We start from the raw sequence: 23,152 nt of genomic DNA on the forward strand, positions 1-23,152 counted from the left end.
GCAACGTAAAAATAAGTTAAAAATTGAAACGAGTCGTTTGCGTTAAATGTACTTGCATCAAGGTTGGACAACAATAAAATTGGTGGTGTTATCACAGCATGGATTGACAAGTAACGGCATTCATACACAGTGCGCAATCGTGTCAACCGTTGGAGTTACAATCCAACACAAAAATCCAACTGAAAGTCCTGCATTCATCAATACTTTACAAACAACTTAAAAACTTTAAACATTGCTGACAACCGACCCTGTCAGCAAAGGGATACGTGACAAAATGAGCGGTAACATTACAAATGGAACTTTTAATCACTGCCATGCAGTTGGTATCCCAACAAGAGAAGTTCGATGAAAGCCACTTGACACAGCCTTCGATCATGAGTTGTAGCACTTCTCAGTTAACACATCAATTATTCTCACATTGATTCAACGTCTGCAGGCGTTAAATCAATGTACAAAATGAGTTGATTGGCACAGTGCTTAATGGACCGTGACGAAACAGTTATTGCAAGCCAAGCAGCGTAACGTTGTTGAATAAAAGTTTCACGACGTTTTGGAGAAAAACAAAACCCCTGACTTGGAATGGTGCAAGAGGAACAAATCAATCGATGAAAAAGAACCAGTGAACCGTAAACATCACAACAAAAAAGGGCAACTCTGGTTTACAAAGTGACACCTGTTGATATTTAGTTTCAAAACAGAGACAATGTGTGAGAAAAGTAGAAGGATTATTTTAAAAATTTCTAGTTGCTCTGTATTGCCTGGATCAAAAATTATCCTTTAGAAACTTTTGTCTCAAACACCGAATGAAATCAACACGAAATAAGAAAGAATAAAACACGAAAATAAAACACAAACACGAAAGAATAAATGAATGTAAAATGTATTTATTACTGCAACTTTTAAAGCCACACCTCATGTAAAAATTGAGCCTTCTAAGAAATAGACTTTATTTACGTTATTTCAACGTTCAGTGACGTATTGCAAAAATGGTAAAATGTACAAGCCGACTGATTTGCTGTTGGGAAAGGCCACTTCAAGCCGAGTAACGTCAGGCGAGGAATTGCATCATGAAATGTTGTTTAGCAAACAGAAGATTAGTGAATTTTTCACCACATAAAGTAGCCCAAGGCCACACAAAACTTGAGAAAGCGATTTTCCTTGATGTAAACACCGCTAGTTGCTTCAAAGATGACACAAGATCAATGGGAATGTAACTGAGAAGGTAATTGTTGTAGCGAAATCTACTACAAACCATTAGAGGCCCGTGTTGACGCAATAAACCATCACAAGAAAGAGCAAGACAACTCAATGATTTACTTGTATTTTCAAAACAAAGCTCAGCTGCAAGCTTGGTACAATTACTTAAGAAAAAATTGTCCAACTAAAATCATAATCCGATGCAGTCATTTCCCCAGTCATCAAATCAGGTCTTTTTACATTGATTCAACCTAAAATGGATGGATTTAATGGCTGATAGGAAACATAACCAGCTCAATTTGCGATATTTTGTCACCAAGCCACTAGTTTCAACTAAGAACTGGGACAGCATCGCAAGAATTCTCAGTCGACGTAAGGAAAACCTACGTTAGCAAGTATACAAAAGAGCGAAGTTAGATTTTGAAACTATCACATCTAATTCGACATAACGAACTTAGAATTAAATATGTCGTTCGTAGCTTATTTCAAACGGCTCACCAGCAATATCCGTCCTGGCTGTGATCTCAGTCCTTTTACCAGGGCCTCCTCCTGTTTCGGCAAGAATGGAGATCTGATAGTTAGTCCCAGGATGCAATGAGACCAACTGGATAGTTTGTTTGTCTCCGGGGACTTCCAACAACCCCTTGTCATTTTGTGGAACAGAGATTGGATCAAAAGAGCTCTCACCTCTGTAGGAGACCTGGAACAATACAAATATTTATCTGAGGTCTTCCAGTAGGTTGTTTTTCAGTTTGGTGACACCTTGTGATGTAAAAAAAACTTGTTAACACCAGCAAATCTTTCACAAGGTCCTTGTATGTTGTATTCTTAATAGTTGTGCTTGCATTCAGCGTTCTCAAGTGCTATAGTATACATATCAATATGGGACGACACCACTTTAGTGAAAATGAAAACAAAAACAACCTTGTATCCTTTCAGCACCCCGTTGGTCTGCAATGGTTCGTCCCACTGCAAGGTTATTGTCGTTTCATTGTAGTCAGTGGCAACGAACGAGCCTGGAGCAACAGGACCCGGCACTGCAAAAAATCGTTACTTGAAATAACCTTCCAAACCTACACCATCAAAACTATGATAAGTAACGATTTACAATTACTTGTTGCTGTGAGTACTTAAACTTTAGAGGTACAAACGCCAAAGCACAATCACGTAAAAGAACGTTGAAGATACAACAAGTGTAAAGATGTTATGTTGCAGATTTGTTGTGAGCACTAAAAGGTCGGTAATATCGAAGTGAGCCAAACCTCCTTCGGACGTCTGGACAAGATACTCTCCGGTTTCTTTAGATCCAGCTGAGTTAGTGATCTCAATCTTGAACCAATACTTTGTGAACGATTCCAGATCACGTATGGTCACGTGATCGCTATGCTGTGGGAAAAGAGAACGTGTTGAACGCAAATCTCACATTCGAGGAATAAAACACAAGTTTCACAATGTTAAAGTCTAATTATATCGAACATAACTTGGGCGGTTTGTTGCCCCATTCCTGTTATTTTTTATTTTGAGCAACTGCCTCGACATTAATTGAACTACTCTAGTGTTACTCGGCGGTCGAGTGTAGCAAGAATTGACAACGATAGACACGTGTTTCTCCCAGGAGGCTGTCCTCATCAGTATCGCACCACTAATTTTTGCCACATAGTTCTCAACCGCTGCTTTTTCCTTCTCAACTGAACTACTCAAGGTTAAGAAGACAACGAGAAAGAACGAACACCGAGTTAAGCCAACTATCGCACTTGCGTGGCGAACCATAGTGGTTTGCAGATGTGGCAGAGAAATCACTTGGTCGGTCATGCAACATTCTACAACTAACATTAACCTCATACGAAGATAAACCTCAAGGAAGATATCTTTGATGTTGTCATCGCCAAAGAACGTTCCTGTGAGCCATAGCAAACTGAACGCAATAAATTAAGCGCACGACATTCTCCGTCGTATGAACGTATGTCAGTCTTGGCAAAGTCGGCAAACGTTCATTTTCCGACAGTAATTTACTGATCGAAAAAGTCAATATACTTATTAACAATAAATAAAAAATTAAAATTATCCACAAATTAACTTCGACAACAAGCCAATCGATTGCGAATTAATTTAATGCTAGAAGAACAAATAATGGCAGCTGTCCATGAGCACTTTATCAACTTTATGTCAGTTTTGCATCACACAAAGTCAGACGGCAATCATTAACCTAATTTTATCAACTCAACCACTCCAACGTCCGCTGACTTGACATTAAGCGAAGATATTAAGGTTAAGACGGTGCGACAGTGTAGTGGGGCCATCCGGTAACGCCTTGTTAAACTTGTCATTGAAAGTTGAGCACACACCCGGCTTGGTGGGACTTCGATTAATGATTGACATGTCGTGTGTACGTCAGTTTGGCATTCAATCTGACTTCTTACTCGCCAAGAAAAAGGGGTTATCAGACTATGTTATTAGTTATTCGAGTGGGCCACTGTCATTACTCGTCAAGAGGGGGAGATAAAAGTAAACACAACTGGGCATATCTTGAAACCAAAAGGTTTCCTTGTTGAGTTGTGATGCAAAATAAGAATAGCTCTTGCGTTTCTTGCTTTCCTGAGAAACATTAAATGGAAACAAACCACGAACTTATGTCTTCATTTCTAAAGGACCAGCCTTCAAAGCAATCGGATAAAAAGTGACAAAATTTAATGCAAAAGCATGTCACGTAATGCAAGATGTAATTTTTGGTCGTATCCAACCATCTGATGTCAACAGCAGTTAGACATTTGTTTAATGTCTTAAAGACGTAAGCTCGCAAGCAACAAACGAGTACAAACATGACAAGCAACCTCACCTTCACTCTTTTGCTCTCGTACGTTTCATCTTCACTTAACTCTTCATATTCCTCGTAGAGCCGGTACTTGACAATGAAGGCGTAGTTGTGGCACTGCGTTATGCTAAAGTCAGGTGCCTAAAAGCAATCAAGAAGAAGCCATTACACATTGATTTCGACATAACTGCGGAGTTATCATTTATTCTTGTAACCAAGCGCTTGCAGTTTCGTATGGACTTAGGTAGGCAATTAATTATTTATACAATGTAAAATGTTGGGTAATTTCATTTTGTTTTGGCTCACAACCTAGCTTGTTTATACTTCAGGCAACATGTTGCAAGTTCACGTGCATAAAAGCAAATAAACACTTTGGCAAACTGGCCTTGAAAATTTCCTTTGCACAAAACGAAAGCCTATTTGATAACGTTCCCTGCTTCACCTTTGCATATTTTCCAAACACCTCGTCAATAAAAAAAATATTTAAATCATGAGCTCATCAAGTTTCCTTGCTGAAGCTGTCTGTTAGGTTTGAAATAAGTTGCTAGGCAACACCTGGCAACCAACGATGCAATATTTGAAAAATAACAAATCAGTAAGATGATGTGATGACGTGAGATATTCTAGAAGGCGTGTCATGAATTATTAAGGTTGTTACTACTGCAGCAGCGACAGTCGTTGAAACAAACTATTACTTCATAAAAGCGTGGACCGTGTATTCCTGAGCTCAATGGTTTGCCGTGAACATTTTTATCTGCATGCAAACTAACCGATTCTCAAAATTAAACGCAAAATCTCACCAAACGACCTAAGAACATGGAAAACGAACATTGTTGAAGTGATTCGGCTGCACGTCGTGCGGCTACCAATGAATCAGACATTTTAACGTTATCTCCTCTGAGCCAAACTTCATTCAAATAGCAAGTTAAGAAACTCGCTTTCTCGCTGTTTGAGTGGTTGGAGCATTGTTCACGTAGAGGTTGGGATAGATTAAAATATGTAGAAACTAGAGAGGAATAATCTAATAAGCGACTAAACCGCTAGCAAAAATCCATCGTTTTTACATTGATTTGGCGTCTTCATCCGTTGAATCTATGTAAAAAGAGATTCTGCAATCTGGGTGATAGTCGATAAGTAGATCATTTGTCACACTTATTCAAGCTCGGATAGTCGACTTACATCCCACCGCACGGTGATCGAACCAGGCTCCTCTGAACCAAGTGGAGCAAAAGCCACGTTCACCACGGAACTGGTAGGCAGGCCACATTTTGTTTTCTTCTGCAACGTAGGTCCAGGTGGTCCACTTCCTCCCGGCCCAGGACGAGACAGGGTGACGGTGAGCTGGTACTCGGTGTCGGGCTGCAGGTTCCACAAACCGTATCTTGAACTTTTAATGTGATGAATATCTGAGATGGAACAAGGAATAGCGTTAGAGCTTGTCTCACAATTAAAGGGATAGCAAAGGAAAAACCTGACTTGGCGATTTTCCACGTTCTTTGTGTTTAACATGCTACCATAAAACGATTTTCAATAAAATTTTGCCCCATGCGGTCTGACCACCATTGTGCGCGTGCTTTTGCCGGAGCTTTCAAAACGAGATTGGGCTTGAGCAGCGAAGCGTGCGACTGTACAGTTACATCACTAAAGACTATAGCAATCAGCTAATCACGCAACAATTGTTACTGCGGGGGATTTGACTGTAGGCTATGTATGTATAAACATCAAAACAACACATTTCAACATCAAAACATCAGACAGTTTGCTCAAAACATCAGATGTGGTAACGTGGCTTTTGTTATTGCTGTCTTTAGTGACGTATTCTCGAGCAGTGTTTGCACTTTTTGGTCATTTTGAAAAAAATGAAAATAAATGAAACATTGGACTTTGGGCCTTACCAGCGCCATTAAAAACAATTTTTTTTCGGTAATTTTTTTTGAAATGTATTCTTGAATGTTCAGTTTACTCATTTTAATGCTTAATTCCCGTTTGAAATTTTCATGTAGTATGCCTTTAAGAAGGTACATTTGAGTACATATTTAGTCAGCTACCTGCTACATGTAAAGGGTAAATTTATCTGAAGAACACAAAACTTGTAAAGTCTATCCACCACAACCTGTGCAGTGTGCATGTTCAGACGTTTGGGTCGTGCAGAAAAACGTAACTTTGGGTTTCACTTAAAATAATGCAGTAGCTGTCATTTCAAGACAATTCATAGCTGTCATTTGTCTTGAAATGACGTGGTCAGCACGAGATTCTTTTGAAGAAAATGCAACAAAGTTTAACTCCACGAAAAACAGATTCGAAAAAAAAAAACAATATTTGCAACAAAACGAAATTTTAAGTTGAAAATTTTTCGAAACGAGTTTGCTTCGAACACCCCTGATCCCTAAACATTAGTAAATGTAAATCGTCGAAGAACATGACACAAGCTAAGCAGCACTGTGGTTCGTGGTACTTCTTTCAGCGTTTTGTTTTCCTTTCTCATTCATAAAAAACCGAAATAATTTGGATTCCAAAACAACACAAATTCTACACTACATCGGTTTTAAAACAAATGCGTTTAATTTTGAAAAAGTTCACAAATATCTTGATCTTAAATAAGCCTGGGCACCCATACATCCATGTTGTATACTACTACTTCAGACTGGTTGACTACAGTTCGAGAAACATTTGCGGGAATACAAAGCAGTGTACCCTGTCTAAAGGATTCACAAATATACAAAGACGATTGTACCTCGCTACGCACGTTGTCGCAACGTAATTTGACATGAAAATTGGAATTTCAAAAGATATTTGTAATTCAATTGAGTTGTTTGGTTAGTGTTTCTTAAGCTATAACAAGACGAGTGTGGAGTTTATAAACTTGATATTAAATGGTATGGCTATCGTCGCAAGTGCTTTATACAAATTGTAGTTGTTGGTACAAAGAAGTCGCAAGAGGACTTAATGTTTGAGAAAATGACCAGACCAAGAAATATATTTAAAAGAACCCTCAACAGAAGCAGCAAGCGCAATTCACATAAAAGTGCTGTAACTTTCAATAAGTGCAAAAGGCTGGACATATGAAGCGCTCTCGATCAACAGATGACAGCAAACAACATCATATGAGAGACATGTGTTAAAAATTGATAAAAGCAAACAAGTTGTAATAAACTCAACCATAGAAAACGCCGTTCAGCAAAGGTCAAAGGTCACGGTTATCAAATGTGAAATTTTAAAATAATATCTCCTGTGAAAAAAACAGCAACAATAAAAATTTAGGTTTGCTGCAGTCTCGCAACTCAAACCGACAGAGCTAAAGAGCAGTTGTTACACATCACAATATAAATGTATTCTACAAAAGCTGTCATTACGCTATCACAGTCCACAGACGTTAAATCAATGTAAGAAATTTGATTTGCTGGCTCGGGTAGCAGTTCCATCGCGTTGTGGCAGCAACAAGGTAGGATTGAAAAATTAAACACACAATTTGTTTAATGAATGATGAATGGAACAAGAGAAGAGCTAAGGTGGAGGAAATGCAGGGTTGTTGGTATTTTACCCGACCCAAAAAATCAAGTAATGTCACTTTGTGTATACTACACTAAAACTCATCTATGCACGAAGGCCTTATAGTTAAACTGGTGAAAGTACTACTCTACTGTAGTCTGTGTATATATATGATGTGAAATGCAATTTAGGAGGCTATTTACCAATTACAGATTCTGGATTCTAATGCAAGGCTGTTTCAGAGCATTTGCCTAAATGGACATTGGCCACGCAATCGCTCAATTACTCATCCATTACTATATATTATATATAAATGATAAAAAATATTTAAACATGATGGCATAAATGCTCCTTGCCTTCAAATCTAAAGCAAATGATGCAATAAAGTGATTTCTACCACGGTAGCATCAACTTGGTATAGAAATCAGTGGATGATGCAACATCCAACTTGATCTTGATATTAATGGATGATGCAACATTCAAGCAACAACAGTCCTAGTGCATTATTTTATTGAGTAATGCAAGCATGTACCGTGAGTGAAAGGCACTTCATTCGTAAAAAGTAGTTTTGAGGTGAAATAAGCATGAATCTACCTTTTTTTACATCTTTTTTAAAAAAACCAATAAAACCCAAAAAAACCCGGGTTTTTTTAAAAAAACCCGGGCGGGTTGGGCTTTTTTGAAAAAACCCGGGTTTTTCTCAACCCTGAGGAAATGAGCATTATTACAGCGAGTTACGTCGGAAGACTTCACGAATATACTGCTGAAACATTTTCCATTAAATACCCGATACAAAAACTAGTATTTTGACATCGCTTCAACGTTCCTACATGCAAAAATGCAACTTTATAGACTCAATTAAGTTCTATAAAAACTATAAAGGTCTTAATATCGATACAAACTTCTTACCTGACCACGAGCCATTCACTGGCCTGTAGAAAAGAACAGTCTTCACAATTGGACCATCCCCAGTGTAGGTGCCCGAGTTGAGATCAATCACGAAGTGGGTGGCCCCTGGTGTCACCACATTGGGGCCGAATTTAGGGGTGGGGGGCACTGCCATAAACATATATTGTATTTATTTGCATGACGAATGTTATCTTCGTAGCATGTGCACTGTGCAGACAAAACGGCTTGCCTTACTGTACAGTGTGCAAGGCCAATATAAAACACAACATATTATATTAACACATAAAGCGAATCATAACACTACTACAACAGAGAAATGTTTATGCTTTCTTTTTGAAAAACAATTAAACAGAAGATACGAGTCAAATAGAAAGAACAACATATCATATAACAGAAGGAAATTGTCTTGAAATACTTTCTAAATGCGTAAATGAAACTGAAAGGTGTTGTAATCAACCCATAATTACTGGCTTGTCTAAACCTGCCTCATCTAATATCTCATCACAACTTACTAATGAGGACAAGTTCTATAAAAAGGAATCTGGCACAAAAGGTACAATTTTCTTCTGAATGGCTAGATGTATTTGACACATTTCAAAATTACGTTCTAATGATAATGGTTACAGTTCAATTTGTTATTGTGACACTACAGGTGAATGCTTTGACAGCTTTCTATTTTTGTATTGTTTGGGATTTCTGTTCATAGTTGTGAGTGGCGGGATGCAAGATGTTTGCTATCTATGATCACAACACAATTGCACCCAATTTAATTTATAAACTTTTGATGTTGCGCAAACGTCCATGTGCCCGGATTTGAAATCGAACCGGTTCTTTCAAGAAGTAATAGCTCAACCAGCTGGGCTCTAACCAGGCCCAAGTGTGAACACTGAACAGTGAACACGTTCAACTAAAATTAATTTAAAAACAAAATTTTTAAAATTTTGAACAAAAATCAATGTTAAAGTTACGTTTGCAAGATTTATGATTGAAATTGTGATGCTTAAATCTTGAAAGTCAATGGACCATAAATAACAAAATGAAATCGAGTTTATTCTAAAGATAAAACCTACATGTTGTATTGAATGTGGTGCTTAAAAATCGACTCGGAGTTAAATAACGATTATTTCACAGTTCTACAATAATGGAATATTCTGTTGTCTTAGAAATCCGAGCAGCAAGCATTTTCTTATCCAGTTCCACGATTTCGTCAAATACAAACAACTCACATTTTTGTAACGTAATGACAAATCGCAGGCAAAGTTGGCGAGAATTGGCAGAGAAGTAAAATTTTGTTTAACACATGGCAGCAATACGTATATACAGTACATATATATATATGATATAGGGTGTCCACTTAATTTTGTAGGACTTCATTTTTAAAAAAACAGCTGAAATCTTCAATTTAAACATAAAGTGCCACTGGTTTCGCCTGACATTTATACCTTCACAACGGAATGGCCCGTTTCGGTGAGTCCGATTCGGTGAGTCCGATTCGGTTAGTCCGATTCGGTGAGTCCGATCCCTTAACGGGGGATTTTTTCAATTTTTTTTTTAAATTATTGGGTACAATAGCCTAACTATCATTGCCGTTTTAGGGTTAGGGGTTAGGGGTTTGGGTTAGAAGTTAGTAACTCACCGAATCAGACTCACCGAATCGGACTCACCGAATCGGACTCACCGAATAGTAGCAGACCCCCTTCACAACTACATGGAGCCGCAATGCTTTCACCAGCTCAACCGCTCTGCAGGTACTTGAAAAGCGTAATTACACCTTTCGACATTCGTATTCTTGTCAAAAACAATCTGTGGGTTTAATCCCTATCACCATGTTTAAACAATGAAAAACCGTGAAAGGTGTTTTTCGCCGCCAATGCCACACACGCAACAAATCCTTCAATTTGACGGCGCAACGAACATCAACTCAGCAATTGACAACGTCAAACGCAACAACGCATATCACACTCAGGGTGGTGAACGAGTTATCCACGTTTGGACTGGCAAAGAATAACAATGTAAAAATTTGCAATTGGTCGGTTTGAATTTTAAATCGCTTTTGCTGAAGGCAAGGCATCAAACAAGTGGAAAAATTATTTAAGCCAAAACTAGGTCCTGCGACAACAAAACAACGTGATAACTACGTTCGTAAACGTAGTAAACAATACGTAATCGCTGTGTACCATCTCGAAACAAATGGAGCAATCCACAAAACAAGGTGAGGATACAAAACACTTTTCCCATTAACCAGCTTTGTGGTGCCGCCATTAAGTAATTTTTATACTATTCCTCGCTGAGACAATGGTGTCAGTGCCGTAAGACTGGAAATTAGACGGGAAATGTGACCGGGCTTTAGATCTTTGTTTGGTTGAAAAAAATTTGATTCTACAATTTAAACTAGTCGTGGAATGTTTGGAAAAATACCTTCCGCTAACTGTAGGCCTTTTATGCTAGCAAAATAAGACATCGATTGAGAGTGCTTGTTACAATGAAGGCAAGTGAAGTATTGAATCACAATCATTTCATTTTATAACAATTCAACGTTAAATTTATTGTCAGAAGATGTTGAATTTGAGCAAAAACAATTCAAACCCAACAAGTGGGCAATGACAGGTCATTTCATCTTATCATCAAAACATGACATCAAAAATAAACAAAGATAACAACTCACCTTTGACTGTGAGGCGGGCAAAATTGGATACACCAATGTGAGTCGAGTTTCCAGATAGACATCTGTACATGCCTCCGTCCGACAAGGCGACTGTAGAAAACCTAGCAAGTAGACATCTAGATTACTACGTGGGTAAGCATTAAGATCATGCGCATAAAAAATGAAAATTACCCGGTTTCAAATATTGACTTTAAATCAATTATCTAATTTTCCTAAGTTTTGTTTACAACCAAATGAAGCGCCATTATGTATGAAATCACACAGAAACCATATCTGGGGTCAGTGGCAAGTCATTGCTTCAAGAAGATGGTCAGGATAGAGATGGAACATGAGTCATTGTTCTCTTGTTTCAAAAACGCTGTGATCATACAACTTTCACTGTTTTGACTTCACTTTCACTTCACAACTTTGATGTTGACGATAATAATTCAATTTTTTCAATTCAAACCACCTCCATCGTCTGAGCTTCGCTATTCAGTCGGACAAGTACCCACGAGTCAGCCTCATTGAGGCCATGTTAAAGTTCAATGTTAACTGTGAACACAAAATAAACAACGAAAACAGGTATTTTGTTCTACAAACGTTGCAGGTTTATGCCTGGGATGAACAAATATTTACGGAGATGGTGGGATCATGTTTATTAGGCTTCTAAAGTCTAATGGAATAATATTTCGTAATTAATAGGCTAATCTTAGTATTTAGACTTGGTGTGCACAATAAGTTTCAAAATTGGTTCACCAAAATAAAAACTTTCGTTTCAAAGACAAAGTTAGCTTTTAGCGTCCATCACTACTCACTCGAACTTTGCGCTCATATGGTCATCATATTCCAGGCTTGATTTCGGAGACAGGGTAGTGCCTGTAGACTTTTGCATGGTCACGTAGGCGTCTGGGCCGCTATGGCCCCACAACAGACACTGTAGGGTCACATTCTGCCCCCTGTTGACCTCTTTGTCACCCAGCCGCAGAAAATGAGGCGTCGACTCTGAAACGAAAACAATGAAGCGATGTAAATGCTTTTTCAATAAGCTTTTATTCTTGCTTTGGTCCGCTTGAGTTGCAATATTAAATTGATGATTAAGCATGGAAATTGTCAAGATAAAATTCACTCTTCATTACAAAACTGACTTTGCCATTCCGACTGTTCAATTTTCCCTTATAAAAGTAAATAACAAATCACATGATGAAGAATGATGCCTTCGGCTCAAGAAACAATTCCCAACTGAAATCTAAGCGCAAACAGTAAACTCGGCTTACGAAAAGCATCACATACGTATTATGAATTCAATTATAATGCAAGATCAAGCAGTGCCTCTCAGTCTGTGGCAAAGTTTCCACAACAGCACGTTGGTAAGATTGCAACACCCGTTGACGTAACTAACTTCACCAGTCACCACGCAATGCGTCAATTTAATTTTAAGTAAATCATTGAACAACGGTTGAAGTCTAGATTTCGGCAAGAAATTCAAATTTGAAATTTTCAAGATTTTTATTCTGGATTTGTGGAAAGGAAAACTTCTGAAAAATGATTAAAGTAAATTTTTTTTTATGGTTTTCTGAGCTTCATAGTTCATAGACTATAATTTTTATAAGCTTCACTGACTTCTTGTTTGCTAATTTTTCGGAATTTTAAGACAAATAATCCGAAAGCATGAATGAGAAAAACTAGCAACCGTGAAGAGCCCTGGTTTTGATGAAGCATCAATGTCGAGCTCCCGAGCACATCCAGTCTTTTGTGTCACAATATCTACATGAACATGTGCACTGTGCAGCGTGGCATTGCCAAATCACCACAGCATTGCATGCAAAGGCAACACAACACTAGGCATATCTGCCCATTTTGCATTGATTTAATCATTCAACGACTGCAGACGTTGAATCAATGTAACAAAAAAGACTGAATCGGTGGCTAGGACAATCTTGAAAGTAATTCTATCGTGTGAAATTGTCTGTTATCAGGTTGGCCATACGCAAAAGTTCAACAAATAAACTAACTTGCTTTCTTTGACAAATTAACATTCCAATAGGAAAATTATAGCGTACACGTTAAGTGCCGGTTTTATTATTTATTGATAGATAGTTACGTACAAGAACTCTAGGTGGTGGCGGCCCACTCTACAGTAGATGGCGGCCTTGTGGAGCTGTAATTAACATAACGCAAACACCACCAATCTATATTTATATACTTGACTAGAAAATAACGTTTCAACTACGATTGCGACAACGTTTCACGGACATCAAAGAAACAAAGATGCCAAAAAAAATACGTTTAGTAATTTTTGAAGTCGGTAAGCGACTTGTCCCTTGGTCTCGCATTAAAACCAAGTTACAGACGGTAGAAATATTTTTGGTGAAAGATTTGTCACCACTACAAACTATCCCACCATAATTGACACAATTGGTGAACAGCAGGATCCTAAGGGTAGCGTGGCGAAAAGATTAGAAAGGCTCTTCAAGTGACAGATGGACTTTAAAATTAGAATTCACAAAAGATACAAACAAGACAATTTGCTTGTAAATCTGTATATATCACTAATAATTGCGCCAGATGTTGAGTTGGACTTTCAGACCCAGTGAATCGTGACTCGAAAGTTGGCAAAAAATCAATTAAATTCTTGTTTTCATTCATTGCTCTGACCAAACTCGAAGCCCACGTTATTCTTATACTCAGGCATACAAAACATTTGCAATCTTAAATAGGCTACCCATCCTGTACTCCCCAAGCATGACCAAGCTTCAAACTTCCAAAACATAACTACTTGAAACTCATTCACCTACCGCATGCTCGTGAGCTCACAACGACGTCATCAATTGCTATCGCTCCCGGAGTGGCTTCGTCGATAACAGCTTCGAATACGATCTGATGACAAAATTTGCATGATCAGTCGCAATTAGAGAATGCATAACGCAGTAGCGATAAGTTGAAACAAGTAGGCGATTGACTGTGAAGACGTTTCATATTCTCAAATCGTGTTTGTATCGAGACCTTGTGTGGATTGCCCACTTGACGACACAATTGACACATGTCATGTCCTGATATGATAACGATATGGTCCAGCAGCTAAAAGTACATATCATATGTGGGTCGAAGTAATCCAGGCAGCAGGTTAAATTTGACTCTGTGTTGCTAAATCTAACTATATTGATGATTAGCAAGTTCAGACACGACCACTGAAGTATACGCTTTGAAAGGAGAGACAAGTTAGGCGACTTCCAGAAAAAAACATAAAATGGTACACTGTGGGTTTTGGAAACTACATGCATAGTTGGTGAAGCAAGAAAATTTATCAAATGTTTTGCACAGTATAAAATGAATCGATGGGTAAAGCACATATGCAAAATTGCCAATAAATAATGGATAGTCAGCACCTGGTACGCGCGAGGGTTGAGCGCAAGCTGCACTGTCGTCCATTGATTACGCTCAATGTTGTCGCTATTCCAGACTGGCTGAACTAGAATGTCGTTTTCTTTATCCAACAGATAGACATTGAGCTGGCCAGCAGGACCCAAGCCGCTGCGAATGCTGCTTGTCCTGTCTTCTTGCAAGTAAGCTCGAAACGAGAAGCAATGTGTATCCTAGAAAATAAGCAAAATAATGTAAGAACATTTACAATAGCAGGCTTTGGTGAGAAATTAAACAAGAAATAGTTGCATCACAAACTAATGTCAAAGGTTAAGAAATGTTACAATATAAGAATTGTAATTTTTTCAACATATCAAACAAGGTTCGTTAACGAAATCACAGTTAAAGCGCGACCTGGAGTTTGATCTCGGGTGTCGTCAACCACGCTACTGTGCCGGGCAGATGGCTGCTAGTGTTGACCTGCATGTAGTGATTGCCTCGGTCTGAGACCGAATAAGACCAATTGAAGTTGTCTTGTGTTGTTTCTTGCTGGTAACCACACAGCCAATCATGTCCTTCGAAGTCACATGATCCTGGAAAGTAACACTTGCTGTCAATTAGAAAACGATTGATATGTACCGCGCCTCGAACAAGCTTCATATAAAAAGGTGCTAAAATATGGCGCAAATGTGAACTCAAAACATGTATCAACTATTCATAAAAAAATGTTCATTAATGGATTGGCATCCAGTTGGTGTCAAATGGATTTGAAAGTTGGGGCATACTGTAGTTCAAAAGGCTTCCACGCATCACTGCAGTGTCGGCCATGGCCAAACTACGGCGGGAAAAATTCTGCCACCTATTATGTAATTTTAATGACCGGGATTGGACGATGAAAGCGGTGTAAAATAAATTTATAATAGACCTGTTTTGTTCGAGCTAGTTACAGAGTTGGTAATTATTATCAAGTACTTGCATGGCTTTGAATCATCCAGAAGATTCTCATTTTACTCAAAATTGTTGTTTTTGACAACGCAATGGTCCAAATAAAATCGCTGTTCTTCAGCCAGCCAGCCAGTCATTTTTCAGTAGGTTTAACGTCTCGATTCAACAACTGGAGACATTGAATCGACGTAAAAATCGTCTGATTTGCTGACTGGGATTTGCACCATCAACAAATAAACCATGGTTCAAAAAGCACAGACGTCACGAAAAAAGAGGGAAAAAAGAGTAAACACAACGTTGAAGTAGGTGAATTAATCGTGGCGGCATGCTGAATGTATGCAATAGAACTGTAAATTGTGTAAACCAATAACAGACTGTGTTGTTGAGAGGGATATGGAACTCTAAATAAACAAACTCAGTCTTCACAAAGTCCGCATTTGTTGCACATATTCCAAAGAGCAAACAACTCTTCACTGGTTCAGTAAAATCATCTAGCAGTAGCAGTTAATAGCAATGACCAAAGGAAAAACTTCACAGTACACAGCTTCATTTCAGTTGTAAATATAAACGAAAATCACTTCTTCAAATGTGGTAAAGAAATTTTATTTTTCATCAGCAGCACATGCAATATTCGCCAAGTCTGCTCTATCACAGATTAGACGTTCAAAGTCACATTCTTCATCTTAACACAACGTCCCATTGAAAAACGAAACCAACGCTCGGACAGGAGGTGGAGCCGACAGGCTTTAAATATACTGGCTACCTACAACGCACAATATTCCAACTTAGCGTAGAACAGGGAGGGCATTTGCAAACTATTACAAAATTCGAAGCAAACTGCTTGGAGTGTGAAAGTACTGTACACTGTACAGTCAGGTGGTTAGTTACCATGAGCAGGTTGTTTTGAAGTACCGTACACTACAGGAAATACAAAGTTCAAACATGGCTGGTTGCTAATGAACAGTTTGATGTATGGGTTGTATCCCAGATAGCAAACCAGTATAGTTTTACATTGATTCAACGCAAGCAGACAAATAAATATAGAAAGGACAGGCTTACTGTCTGGCAGGCATATTCAAAGAAAGTCGCACAAACGTTATAATTGCAAGCAAAACGCGGCTTTGGCTTTTCACGTCATGTAACATTGCAATTTATCTGAAGGCAGAGTTAACCACCAGTCACCCATAGAATGAATGCTGCAGAAACATCCAACCATAGTGTGAGTATTCGAAGTTCAAACAGTTAAAGAGACACAGTAAATTTAAACATAATAAAAGCGGTTAAAAAGGAGAAGCGATTTATTGAAAGAATCTATTCAAGTGCTCAAGTGGTTCCAAAGGCGCTGTCCATACAAAGACGTTTCCAATTGTGGATGGCATGGTCGAATAATTATATATATGAGTGAGCTAATAAAAGCTTTTATCTGGCAAACACAAAATAGAAGGCATGTAACTGCAGAAGCTTAAAAACCGGCAAATGATAGGCATTGGCGTTTGGAATAGCATAAGCTGCTATTCTCTATTCAGATTCTGCACTGTTATGTTTATGACATACCGTAACTATTAAGCTTTTAGATGCAAATAAATGCTTTTTGTTTGTTCTTTAAAATAACTGCTTTATTAGTACACAGTTCAATGCTCATGAAATAAACCCACTAAACTAGTCTCATAACTTAGCAATATAGCAAATAGTCCAAGAAGCAAACCTCTAACAGGGAAAAGCATTAATATAATGCTAAGATAAAAAAAAACTAAAAATATCATCAATGCAGTATGTTGTAAGCTTTACACTAAACTTTTCACAAGAATATACATATCATAAAATTTTCGCCAATCTTTTAAACCTGGATCCACAACACAATAGCATTAGTATATTTGTCACTTTGTTTCAACATAGTTTTAATGCAATTAAATGTTGAAGTGTTGGAGCTTTCAGTTAAGCATGCAGATTACCACTTCCCATCAAGTATCATAATCAGGAAGTAATATAAATCTCAGATTAACAAATGATATCCTGAAATATATTTATGCATCTTTGTGGTTTGGTGACCAGGCTCATCATTGATATTAAAAGCAATGCTATTACCCCTGTGCTTTTGAATAAAATCATTGGAAAAGTTTTCTATAATTCTAGTCTATGTACTATGTAGGTATGTAAGAAAACATCTTTCAATTAGAAAGCAATAAATCTTAAGTAAATATCTTTCAAATAAACAAATGATGCTATTCAAAGAAAATACCTTCACACTTTTATGGTGAAGTCAACTATTAGATACAGCTTCAGTAGAGAGTTTGTCTTGTTGAACCATAGGCATACGAAGCCGAGCAACGTCATCAAGTTTAACATATTTTAGTTTAACATTTGTATGTATAGTATTTCTGAAGAGGACATGTTGTGATGTCGAAAATGTCGATATTTAATTGTTGCGTAGTTTTGTGGTTTTTGTAAATATAATAATCTTTAATATGTTAAACTTGATAACGTTTCTCGGCTTCGTATGCCTATTGCCTATGGTTTAACTATCAGAGTGTGTCAGTATTTCAATAAAAGCAAAAAAGGACAATAACATGAGAAAACTATTCACCAATGCTATTGTTGTGATTTGAATTGTCTGAAATGCTTCAAAATGAGTCAATAAACAGTTACAAAGTATATAAACTATATGATGCAGTATATATTCGTTTATCTATAAAAAAAAACTTTTAAAGTTCTACAATTTCTTACCTCGTACTTGAAGAGCACAATACATAAACGGACAAAATAAAAATAAGACAAATAGAACACAGCACAATTTTAGATGGTTGGTTGTCTCCATGAAATGTGAGAAATGCTGTTGGGGTGATACTCAAGTACCAAGTAATTCACTTCAGAAGTTCTTACAAGTATGTTTTATTTTGGCTACCAATTAAACCATATCAAAGTGTTAATAAAAGTTAAAGCAATATGACTTCTTATACAACACCATCTACATATAAAAGAAACATTTGTCTGTTAATGAAAAAGGAATAATGTAGTCAGTGGTTTCTAACCAGGGAGAAATTTGTCTCAAGAGAAAACTTTATTGTTCACTTTTACACTGATAGACTAAACAAATCTTCATATGATAAATCTTTAATCCGTAAAAACAAAAGTAAACAGACTGAAAAATCAATTTTCATTCACTGCACTGAGGAAATCCCTACGATTGAAAAAGTTAGCCTTTGTCTGTACAGTTAGTATAATTAATATTTAGTAATGCCTCATTAGGTTTTTTTGTTCTAATCATAAAAAAGAGCACCAAAGTCATGCAATTTTTACTTTGCTTAATTTTATTTGTGCTGAGCTACATGTTTTTGAGAGGTTGCTGATTTTTTTTGTTTTAACTTGTTGAACCCATCAAAGTCATTTTGTATCCTTTGCAGATCCTTCTGTTTCATGGGCCAATCTTATAGATGTTTGTAGGTGCAACCTCCTCTTTTCTTAAAAATTATATTCTTTATAGATGGCAAGTTATCATTGGGTACAACCTATTTCGTCCCCAGAACACTTTGTCCCCCAATTTCGTCACCTGAAAAGGTCTAGAAAAAAATACAAGAGAGCCGAAGTCGCTGATCGGAGTTGCCGCAAACATTTTAATTTTTTTTCCTTGAAGAGATCGAGAGAAAAAATACAGAAGCACCGAAGTCGCTGATCAGGCAAAACAGTTGACCATGCTAAATATCTTGAAATAATAGTTGATAAACCGAATCTCACTTTCTTCCTCTCAATGCTAGACTGCAGTTACCGTATATTATTTACCACTATTACGTGCCAATATATAATCTAATTATAAGAGTTGATTGCAATGTAATTTGCTAATGTGGACTGATATAATACTCTTTAAGCTTTTTTATCGTTGACTATCAGCATTATCAGCATTAGGGTTAAGGTGGACTGAATTCAGGGTTGAGAAAAATCCGGGTTTTTTGGGTTTTATTTAAAAAAGATGCAAAAAAGGTAGATTCATGCTTATTTCACCTCAAATACTACTTTTTACCAATGAAGTGCCTCTCACTCACAGTACATGCTGGCATAACTCAATGAAATAATGCACTAGGGTTGTTTAACTATGAGGCCTTCTTGCATAAATGAGTTTTAGTAGGCCTATAGTACAAAGTGGCATTACTTGATTTTTGTGTACAGAAATATCCACTGTGTTTTCAATTTATCCTTGGAAATTTCCTTCACAATCACATCCTTAAGTCCTAATTTGAAGTTTGTTTTTTAAGTACCTTGTAGTACTTTGGTTCATTTTTTCAATTTTCTGATAAAAATTGGACAAATATGATGCTCTGGGTTTTTTGTGTTTTTTTTTTTTAAACCCACCCGGTTTTTTTTGGTTTGGGTAAAATACTGACAACCCTGGGACTGATACACAGAGTGGCCTATCAGTCAATACACAAATCGAATTAAGACTGTAGCCCCTCCATTACAAATGATCACAAGGTGCCACACTGGAATGATCTATTCACTTCCATCCAACATTTCTAAACAAAATAGTGGCTCATAAAAGGTTACTATTCTGCTACTATTCGGTGAGTCTGATTCGGTGAGTCCGATTCGGTGAGTCTGATTCGGTGAGTTCCTAACCTCTAACCCTAAAACGGCAATGATAATTAGGCTACCGTACCCAATAATTAAAAAAAAAATTGAAAAAATCCCCTGTTAACAGATTGGACTCACCGAATCGGGCTCACCGAAACGGGCCATTCCGATATTTACACTATTTTGTGTAATAATAGCCTGCTCAATAGTGTTGCCTGATAAGGAATTCCGCCCTAATTTGAGAAAAGTTTAAAGCTGTTGAAAACAAAAACTTGTATTTTGGAAATTTTTTTTAGAAGATCAAAACCCTAATCTTATTCCTAACTCTAACCCTTACCTTAACCCTTTGCTTTTCAACCTTTTTTTGAAAGTTAACTGCTCAAGCGGGGGCCGTTTTTGGATCAAATTCAATCAGTTGTTACGTGTTATCCGCTGGTGCTATTTCAACAGAAGTTGCACTGGTATGAAAAAAAATCATTTGTCTATTGAAAAATCTTTATTTCAAAATTTTATATGTTAAACTTGATATTTCAATTTTTGCAAAGATACCCAAAAACGACAATTTTGATTTATCTTGCCGCTGCTTAATTACCATGCTAATCCGATTTCATGCAAAGTTCTGAATAACAAAGAGCTCGATCGAACGCACGAAGTGTGTGTGCGGTGTGCCGAATCATTGCATTGATAAAGATTTATATACGCCTTGCGAGCAAATCTTATTGTAGGCTACTCATTGATTCTAAAATAGTTACAATCAGAGTAATATTGTTACACGAATTTGAAAAAAAAAACTGCGTTTGTTCTTTTACATTTTTGTCCTAAACTAATGCTTTCCAAAACTCATGGCTAGCTTCTAGTTTTAGGGAACAAAACTTCTCATAAGTAACACCTTAGCCTGCTTGAATAGCTGTTTACATCTTCGTTTGTGTATTTTAGGTCTACAATTGAGTTTGTGGTATGAATATTTTTAGTAGAGAGAAGACAATTGAACAAGTTGTTGAAATTATCTGAAATTTCTAAGTTCAAATTAGGTGTAGCTAACTGCTCTTGGCTGATGCTGAAGCTTTTCAAATTAGGTGCTTTTGAAGTTGTGGATTTGTGTCAAGTCGCATCACAAATATCATGCAGGCTGCATCATAAGTCATTTCGCTTACGGTTGTTTATAAACATGACTCGTAAATGCTGTATTTTTTGTGGATGTAATTTATATCAACAAAGCTAAGTTCGAAGCTAACTTTTTATTGAAGATTCTGTCTAGAGATGTACCGATACCAATATTTTGGCCGATACCGATCCCGATATCACTTTTTTAGGCCGATACCGATATTTTGGCCGATACTTTGGTGTTACAAAAAGAAGCAATTTTGGTATTTGCAAGGAATTATATCAAATGCTAAGTTTTACCTTATTTGCGTAAAACTATTAAAAAAAGCTTTCAATTGGCATAATTTATTAAAGATTCAAGAATCCAATCTCAACCGCATTGTTGTGTCATACTAGTAGGTTTTTGTAATGAAAGGCCACCGTAATTGAGGACTGGGGTATAAGGGAAGAAACATTACATCATAATTGGGGTTTCTTGAAAATTAATAAAGTGTTTGCGCAAACTCTTCAAATAGGCTATCATAATTGATAAGATGTAAAATGTAAACCAAGTGATTTGTGTAGTCGTACAAAAATTATTCGACAAGTAATGTGCAACCTAAGGGCGCTTGTCGTTTGGTTGAAAAGCTTTTGCCAGGCCAAGACCACGCAGGCAGCAAAAATGTACAACTCTGCATCGCCCCCATGCTGCCAAACGTCCAAAAAACCCATGCAACCTGGCTGCCCCCAGTAAGCTGGCACCACCAGTCCACGATCTAACTTCCACCCCTCGCCGCAACAAACCCACCAAGCCCAAACAATGTCATGGCAGAATAAGCAGGCTCCAAATGAAAGCAATGGGACCACGAATCCTCACCAAACCAATCAAAATGGTCCCACTGCGTCTAAGATGACAACCCCACCGCAAAGAAAGGAGCGCTCCCCCCGGCCACCAGCACAAGGCCGAGCACTCACCAGCACAGCGACTCGCCAATCACAACGGTGCAGCTTCCACACCAGCCACTTTAATTCTTGTTGATGTCAATTCTTGCTACAAAACGGCTGCTGAGAAACATATAGTTGATTGGATAGTGTAAATGGCTAGCGTGGAAGCCACACTGTTGTGGCCAGCGAACCGCAACAGCTCGCTGCACCAGTGAGTGCTCAGCCCCGCGCCGACAGCCCAGGCGCAACAAGACCATTTATTGATCAGCCCAGCGAGGACCCGCAGTCCCACCGCCCCCACCCCGAGCCCACCCACTCCGCCATGACATTGCCCAAGCCCGGCGAGTCCACCACAACAAAAGGTGGAAACCAAATCACAAACTGACAGAACCAGCCCACCAAAAACAACCAAGCCACATGGCTCCCTCAAACGCCCAGCAACGCAAAAACGATGCAAAATTATACATTTCTGCAACCTGGGTAGTATTGGCCTGGTTTTATCCTCTGCTGAGAGTAAAAAAGAAACACAAATGATAAATATTGAAGAAATTGAGTCTCCTTCACAACTTAAGAATCAAACAACGCAAAACTGCTGAAACAAAACGTATTGTTTGAGTGAAAGAATCACTGTAAGCAAACAATGCCAAAAGGTGCGCGCATGAAGTCATGGGAGTGTGAGGTATCAAAAATTTGAACAGGTTGTTATTTTTCTACATCAATGTGACGTTAGTTACTACTTTAAAAAATCTATATCATTGCTTCTGCAGAAAATCCGCAGCAAACGCCTTTTTTTACATGTTTAGTATCGGCCACAGTATCGGCCAAATTTTGCCGATACCGATGCCGATACTCAAAAACTGGCCGATATCACCGATACCGATATATCGGTACATCTCTAATTCTGTCAATCAATTTGAAAATACATTTTTAGTCCGCCAGCGTCGAAACAATGCAACAGCGAATTGAGGATCATGCGTAAACAAAAGAAATGTGAAATAACCCACAGTCAGCAAATCTACATAAATTTAACGTTTACAAATGAAGAGCTTGTTTCCAAAACCGCTTACATCCACTTTCGGTGATTTCGAGAAAACCACGAAAAACGTTTATGACAGTTTCGCTTGGTAAATGTAATGCGCTTTTGATTTCTAACGATGTATAACTACCTACTGAATTGAGCCATGACGTTTGTCCAGATCTAA

The 23,152-nt window shown here is 37.7% G+C and overlaps 1 protein-coding gene across 3 annotated transcripts in view; it reads right to left on the reverse strand.

Moving 5' to 3' along the window:
• LOC145781910 (receptor-type tyrosine-protein phosphatase kappa-like) overlaps positions 1 to 18,320 on the reverse strand; it is a 37,635-nt gene extending 19,315 nt beyond the window's left edge. For all 3 annotated transcript variants that reach the window (XM_082593605.1, XM_082593606.1, XM_082593604.1), the window contains exons 1-12: positions 18,084 to 18,320; positions 14,829 to 15,007; positions 14,441 to 14,647; positions 13,850 to 13,931; positions 11,870 to 12,056; positions 11,073 to 11,173; positions 8,408 to 8,554; positions 5,189 to 5,415; positions 4,034 to 4,150; positions 2,460 to 2,583; positions 2,122 to 2,234; positions 1,696 to 1,897 (exon numbers count right to left, since the gene is read on the reverse strand). In XM_082593605.1, coding sequence (XP_082449731.1) covers positions 1,696 to 1,897; positions 2,122 to 2,234; positions 2,460 to 2,583; positions 4,034 to 4,150; positions 5,189 to 5,415; positions 8,408 to 8,554; positions 11,073 to 11,173; positions 11,870 to 12,056; positions 13,850 to 13,931; positions 14,441 to 14,647; positions 14,829 to 15,007; positions 18,084 to 18,174 — 1,777 coding nt within the window. In that variant the 5' untranslated portion in view covers positions 18,175 to 18,320. The remainder of the gene's footprint in view (positions 1 to 1,695; positions 1,898 to 2,121; positions 2,235 to 2,459; positions 2,584 to 4,033; positions 4,151 to 5,188; positions 5,416 to 8,407; positions 8,555 to 11,072; positions 11,174 to 11,869; positions 12,057 to 13,849; positions 13,932 to 14,440; positions 14,648 to 14,828; positions 15,008 to 18,083) is intronic.
• Between the last annotated feature and the right edge of the window lie 4,832 nt (positions 18,321 to 23,152).

This window comes from Aplidium turbinatum, chromosome 13 (genome assembly GCF_918807975.1).
Source record: "Aplidium turbinatum chromosome 13, kaAplTurb1.1, whole genome shotgun sequence".
Taxonomy (NCBI): Eukaryota; Metazoa; Chordata; class Ascidiacea; order Aplousobranchia; family Polyclinidae; genus Aplidium; species Aplidium turbinatum.